The sequence below is a fragment of the Gavialis gangeticus genome, unplaced genomic scaffold (genome assembly GCF_001723915.1).
Source record: "Gavialis gangeticus isolate Ggan-Ray unplaced genomic scaffold, GavGan_comp1, whole genome shotgun sequence".
NCBI classification, from domain to species: Eukaryota; Metazoa; Chordata; order Crocodylia; family Gavialidae; genus Gavialis; species Gavialis gangeticus.
Genome location: NW_017729031.1, coordinates 31,826,276 through 31,833,893, shown reverse-complemented (window position 1 = coordinate 31,833,893; position 7,618 = coordinate 31,826,276). Strand labels below are relative to the sequence as shown.

At 41.8% G+C, this 7,618-nt stretch overlaps 1 protein-coding gene across 1 annotated transcript in view; it reads right to left on the bottom strand.

The window, feature by feature from the left end:
• Positions 1–7,618, bottom strand: part of ADCY5 (adenylate cyclase 5) — a 412,412-nt gene that overhangs the window by 174,247 nt on the left and 230,547 nt on the right. The window contains exon 2 of the mRNA XM_019522576.1: positions 897–1,046. Coding sequence (XP_019378121.1) covers positions 897–1,046 — 150 coding nt within the window. The remainder of the gene's footprint in view (positions 1–896; positions 1,047–7,618) is intronic.

Sequence of the window (7,618 nt, the reverse complement as noted above, 5' to 3'; positions counted from 1 at the left end):
AGACACCAAAACAGAAGGACAGATTCAGCTGCACTAACCAGGGAGAAAAATTCATTTCAATTGATTCATTCCTCCCCAGACTCATAAATCAAGGCTCCAAGGTACTTCTAATGGATGCCACAGAAGGCCCCTTCTGGAAGTCATTTAAAACTGGATTGCACAGAGCGCTTGAAATTTACTGCAGGGCATCATCCTATATTAGCAAGAGAACCTCACTGACTCTAAAGGTCTTTCCCTCTCTAATTAACAGGGCACAAGAGACTCATTGCATGAAGACCAAAGAACGAAGGAGGGAAGATGTGCTTGCTGCCTTTGGGCTGCTGGCAGTTAGGCCTTTTTAGAACAAACAATAATACGCAAGATAAAGTGGCTGATGAATTAAATAAAAACAATGTAAAAAGGCTTTAGCTGAACTGTATATGGTGGCAATCGTCAGGTATGTGCCCAATGGAGTACAAGCACACAGGAGTACTGGACACCGACACCAAAACCTCCTTGGAGACCCAACTACCACCAGCTGTGCTGAAAACACAGTGCAATTTGTGCTCAGCAGTGAGGAGGCCGGCACCAGGCCCATGTGTCCCATAACCACTTAGCGTACAGCTTAGCTGGGACCGCGCCAGCGCAGTACAGAGCGCAGTACAGAGCATACACAGCTTCTGTGCAAGCAATGCATTTCATCTGCGAAGCACAAACAGTAGGATACCGTTAGCTTCCCTGGGCACATTATTAAGCATAGCTGAGCACAAAGCTTCCCCAGGGCCCTTTTCCACGTTTCCACAATTCCCGCCCTGCCATACCTCTCAGTTGGTACCCAGCCCTGAAGGAACGAACATGTCTCCAATCAATTTCCCCCAGTTGGCAATTTCAATCACAAATCGCCATCCCTTTCTTACCTGCTGTTGGTTCTCCCTCTGAGAATGCAACCTGGCCTGTATGCATTCTCTGGTCTCCTGGAAGGCTTGCCTTTGGGACACCTCTGCTGGGTAATGGGTGCACACACCTACAATGTTTGTGCAGGAGAAGATGAGAACATTGGAGACAAGCTGCAAAAGAGAAACATGCAGTTACGTTTTGGAAACCTGCCAACTCCAATCAAAGAACTAGTCAAAGCTTGGCACGGCACTTGAATTATTCCACATCCAACACAAACCTAGTGCCCTTAATTTCAGTGCATTTTACTTCACTCTTCTTTGAAGTATAAACTCATAAGTATAAACCTCCCCTCAAATGCACTACCTTAGGTAGTTTACTGCCTCAAATATGGCCATAAGCATCTTCCTTCTGATAGTAGTAATCCAGTATCTTGAAACTATGGTGGCAGTGATTTATAAAAAGGCTTCAATACAGTCTGACCTAGCCAGAATTATGAAGACAAATCTGATGGAAAGTATACTTCCTACCACTGTCTATACTTGCATGTATGCTATGAAAAGTATACAGAAGGATGCATTAACTCTTACATTGTAATACTGCAGCTATTTTAAAAGGGGCTAACTTTGTATGTCAGTTGCTTACAAAAGCTGAGATTGCCTTTATCCGGCTTTAGGTTTTAAACAGATGTTGAATGATGAATAGGATTTTCATTGAAGAGACAAATGGCTTTGTTGATGACATTTTCTAATAAAAGGATTACATATATTCTGTTGGTCTGAAAACAAACTAATTTAATTCCCCCCACCACCACCCCCCAAAAAAGTGAAGTTTTTTTGCTAAAGTTTAAAAATTGAACTTTGTTGAAGTTTGGTAATTTTTCAGAGGAGTTCTACTAGTTACCATACAAAAGCACTAGCTCTGTACAGAAGTAAAAGTGTACTTTTGCATCCTCAAGACAGCTGTGAGCTACACTTGTTTGGATACAGCCCCCAATTCTAAGGAAAAATGGTGGACTTGTATCTTGTAGGCATGTACATTTGGAGTACAGCTCTTTTTGCTTTTGTAAAACTGTTGAGAGCAAACTTTCCAAAGTAATATCATCTGTATCACCCTGAAGATAGAGACAGATTCTGGTGCAAGTGGTGGATGTCAAACTCAGGAACCAGCAGTGAGAGCTGAGCGCTCAGACTGGTGACTCCAACCCCAACACAGAACAATCTTTTTTGAGATGCTGTACTGTGACATGAACAAGTACTAAGGGATGCTTTACATATTAAAACATGTAGATTTTACATGTAGACTGCAGGGAACTACTGCACAAATAACCATGCCCCCCATCCTGGGGATGGGAGTCTTGGTCTTTCAGGTCCAAGTCCCTGGAAGCTCTTCAGCCAAACACCAGCAGTCTTGGGAGTGGTAGGCTTTATCCTCCTTGCCAGCCAGCCATAAGACGGCAACATACTACTCACAAAGCAAGCGTACTACCTGTGCAATGTCTGCAGCCAGAAAAAGAGTGAACACAGGCCTCGAAGGAACCTCTTGGGTCATCAAATCCAGCTTCGTGCCAGTGAGGACAACCGCATCATACAGAATTACTTGCATAAACTGACAGAGCTACTTTCTAAACATGACGAGGTTTTGTGCCTGTCCTCCTCCCAGGAAGAACCCCACTCTTCTGATGGTTAAATCCCCTTCTTAATTTCCAGCCAAATGACTTTATTTATAGCCCGTTCAGACCCATTTGTCCAAAAGCCAAAAAGGCAATGTTAGTATAAATAACTCTTCTCCATCTCTAACTTCTCTCTCAATGATGTAGTTAGAGATACAGTGGTCACGTCCTCCCCCTGCTTAGCCTTCATTTTGGTGAACAAGCCCCTGTCTTAGACTCGTCTTGTAAAATAAGCTCTCCGTTCCTTTAATTAATCACTCTCCGCACCTGTTCCACTTATAACTCATTTTTCTTGAGCATGGATAGCTAATATTGTACAACATATTCCAGAGGAGGTCTCTTAGTGCCTTGTACCAAGTGTTAATATTTCCTAATCTCCACATTGCCCAATACATTCATTTTTTGTATTTCTTTTTGTCTTAGACCAACACGGCTACCAAATACATCCCTGAAAGATGGCACAAAACTTTTTGTATGGCCAAATCACATCGGTTGTTCATAGTTATCCCAGAATCAGCCAAAACAACCAGGTCTTCCTCTATCATTTCTAATTGAGGAGCTCCCAACTTATGGCAGAAATATAGTCTTTGAGGACCGGTTTATGGTACAGTTATATTGCTTCCCTTGAACTTGCCAGGATTTGATCCAAAGAAAGGACAAGATCTAAAAAATCCTTATTTTTTCCCCCGTTGCTCCTAAAAAGATTATGTAGTTTGATTAAACCTCAGAGAACAAGAACGATACTATAAACAGTATTTTAAACGTGCAGTACTATAAGAGGCGTGAGACATTTCTACAATGCATTGAAACATGTTCGGGAGCACCATTATGAAGATACACCCTCCCTGCCCATGTTATCCCTCTGCACAAACTTCCAGATTTTAAAAAAAAGAAGTAGTTACGTAGCTATCATTCAAGTAGCACTAACTAGCTTGAAGCAAAGCAGTGCTGGGCACACACCTAAAATCAAATATGCAGATAAACCCTGACTGACTGAACAGGGCATATTTTCTAAGCTGTGCTGTTAACACTGTGCACCATAATACAAACCACTGGGGGCCAACCTTTTTGGCAGGCATGCCACAAAGTAACCCTTCACCCTCCCCGAGTGCCACCGTTCCCCTTCCCCTACACACGATTTACTGCTCAGCTTTCTGCTCCCTGCACTGTTGCTCTGTTTTCTGGTTCCTGATCTGATTATGTTTCCTGATCTAATGCTCTGATTTCTGTTCCCTGTTTATCTGCCACTGTGCTGCCTGCCCCCTCCCCAGTCTGCTGTGTGCCACTTGTGGCATCTGTCATGGGTCGGCCACCTCTGGTATCAACAAACCCTTAGGTCCCACAGACCCTTAGCGATCCGGTGACTTTTACACATGCAAGATCATACAACACTGCAAAAATCCAGCACGCGTACCACAATTTGAGCAACAGTAAAAGGTGACAGAACCCCACAGACAAGTATGTGCCATGCAGTTCATCTTCTAGAGGGGCATTAATTCTGTTTGCATCTACACTACTGCAAATGCAGGGTAAAATCTCCTGTGGTCAATAAATTTACACCTCCAAAAGCAGCAGACTCGATGTGCAGCTGAGGCCTGTCCAGAGAATACAACAGGAGTCTACGCACTGCACAGTGAAGAGGAAAACCTCAGTCCTGCCAATAAAGAGTCCCACAGAAGTTATTTGGGCCCACTTGTGTAGATATCATTGCAACCTAAGTGCCATAAGGAGCACAGCTGCCTTGTCCATAGCATCTAATCCTAATCACGGACACAGTGACCAGCATAATCAGCTCGATTCAAGAATCAAAGTAGATATGACATATAAAAAGAAATGATGAATTTTGAGGTGCTCAGCACCCACTGGACCTCATTTTGGACAAACCTATAGGACTTCTGAGCCTGTCTTATCAATTAGTCATTGAAGTTCACACTTCAGGATGCAGAAAAAAAAAAAAACAAAAAGGAGGCTGCAGGCCAGTATTTGTTCAGCTAAATGAAACCTCATAAAAACTTTGTCATCATAGAAGTATGGGATGGGAAGGGACCTCAATGGTCATCTGGTCCAACCTCCTGCATAAAGGGATTTGGGGTTTTTTTGCAGCTGCATGCATCACACCAACTCATGTGGAGTCTGTGGTCCACCAAAACCCCCTGATCCTTCTCAGCAATGCTACCACCCTGCCAATTTTCTCCCATGGCTATGGCACCTTACATAAAGGAGACACAACTACAACCTAACATTCAAAATACCAAAGCTCTGCAAAGACTGGATGCTTAGTCTCCTGCTGCTCAAAGAAACAACCTGCACTTTGCTTCAGAAGCATTTCTCTTGGGTCTCCCAGTTCATCAGTTGTTCATAAAGTAACGTGGGAAATACTGTGTGGGCAGAAAGAGTATGTTGGTACTTTATTCAGGATTTGATTAAAATCACTTTGTTCACAGGTGTCTTAAAAAACAACAAAATTAAAGATTTTCTATCTCATTAATTTTTCCACGGCTCTTTGTCTGCTTAATAAAATGAATTTATATCCTGTTTGCCAAATGGTACTACACGCTTATCAGTTTCCTTGCAGTTTTGCTATGGTAACCAGCTCCAGTCCCAGGAGGAAGGAGGAGATGATGCAGATATTAAAACCAGTTCCCTCAGCTCCCTAGCCTGAAAACTAAAAATGTATTATGGCAGCTATTTCAGGCAATCTGTTCTTGCAAAAATGTTCAAGGCAATGGGAAAATGCAGAGATCTATTTTGGGGTTGGTTTCTATCCCTTGTCCATGCAAACATTAGACCGCAGTGAGCATTCCTTCCCCTCCGAGCTGGGAAAAGACTAGGCTATAAGAGACTGGGTCACTTGCATATTATTTCTAGATGTGATGTTTATCTGGCTCCCATTCTTGCAGCATTTGAGCAGCACACAGTTTAAGGTATTTATCCTAGCAAAATCCTGTGTGGAAGAGAAACACTATTACCCCCATTTCCTGGGGGAGAAAAAAAAAACCTAAAAGCTAGATTCTGAAGAGGAGTTCAATGACAGAGACAGGGACCTAGTGGGGCTTTCAAAAGCACCTACCTCCCTTTCAAATTAAAGGCTCACTCTTAGTTTGGACAAGAAAACTAGAGTAGGCGGTTTCTGATTGTTTTCACCTTGATTTTCATTCGTGATCACAAGTGGGATGTTTGTATTAAAAATATTGCAAGAAAATATTGGTTTCTAATGTTGTTTCCTTGAGGAGATAAGGGGAAAAAATGGAAACATTTCTGCTCCACTTGTTTAAAGATCCTGAAACCTTGAGGTTATAAAACAAAATCTCAAGCTCAATCTAGCCCAACATTTCATAAATGTCTGGAAGTAGCCTGGTGGCTCAGGGGGTCTGGGCAAAGCCTTGTGGAACGATCATAAGCAGAATAAAGTATCAGCTTCAATCAATAGGCTGCTTTTCTCTACTGCATCTCTACTGGATTATTCAAATACCAGATGCTATTCTATATATAATTGAGAGAGAGCAATATGTTTAAGAGGGATATTGTCAAGATTATTTTATTAGTTTCTACCTGTGCCTCTAACAACAGTAACACTACTAAAGTTAGGAGAGGGTTTCCCCCCACCCCTCACATTTTTTTTTAGGTGGTGGGGGAGATGAAAGGAGGGGGGTTAATTTTTTTGACTCGCCTGTTATATTTTCAAAGTCAGCCTCCTACAAAACTGTAACTAGACAGGACATTCTTTGCTTTTGCAACAGTGTAATGGAGAGTTTCCTTTTTTCTAACCACCATTTTATGACACCCAACCCAAACCCATTCAATATTTGAATTCCCATTGTATTAGGTTTGGTAAAATCTGATTTAAAAGACAAAAAACACACCAAGCCTAAATTTGGGGCTTCAACTGGCTTGGCATGCTTTGAAACAAGAAGGCGAGCTCAGTGCATGGCTTTCTAATTCCCTGCACATGTAAAGCATAATGTACTACAAACAGCAAATTACACATTCCTCCTTTCCAGAGTTCAGCGCTTCCCAGATCTCAAAAAACTCATTCCATGGGAAATGTATTGTTAAATCGATTATCAGTGTAGCAGCGTGCCTAAAAGCAGACAGGACAAGAGAGTTTCTAGACTACATCGTATGGTGTCTGGGTGGTGAACTGACAAGATGATTTGATTATTTTTGGCTAGGGCAGACAGGGTGTTTAGCTTTGCTTATGAGAGTTTCCTCTCTGTTACTAAGAAGAAAAAATTATGCAAAAGGCTTCATGTCTATCAAGAATGCAATCAAAGCATAAAGTATGACAGGCTACAGAGGCCCTATTAGGGCAAAAGGAGCCCAAAATATTTCTATGGTGCTCTACTACCACATCTAAGCATTGCTAGATTCTAAATGTTTAGCTGTGAAGAGTTAAAAGTATATATATGAATAATACAAATCATTTTAGAAATTTAATTTGAAATGGGCACCCATTTTAAACCATTCTAATAAACGACCATGAACCGCAGGTTGCCTCTGTACATGCTACCTGAATAAAGAACTGGAACAGTTACTGTCAGAGCCAGGGGTAAAACCAAGACCAAAGTTAAAATAAGTCATTAACTAAGCCGCAAAAATCAATCAACTTACACATTCTTCCTGTTCATGCAATGCTGATTTTAGTCGCTAACCTATACACTGGAGCCATGTGCTAACACAGTACAGCACTATCATGGTAATACAGCTAGGCAGTATAAATTATCTTAATGTTTGATCGGTAAAAATCAGAGATGTTTACAGTAAAATACAAGTAAAGTAAGAAGGGAGGGAGGGTTGCTTTTGAAAGGAACTTGTATTTCAAGTTTTAGATGAACCACTCATAGGATTGCATGCTGAACGCCTCCAAAGGCAAAAAGAGCATTCGGCACAGAAAACGTTGGAAACCAATTCTCAGAGCTTGCTTCAGGAGCTGCAGTCTGGTGTCCCCATTCTTGCTCTTCTCTCTGTGCATCACAGCATGTCACAGATCCCCTCCTGGACACAGCAGTGGGCCATAACTACAGTCTTGCTAGGACTTACATGCACGCAACATTAAACTCATGATTTTGGTGG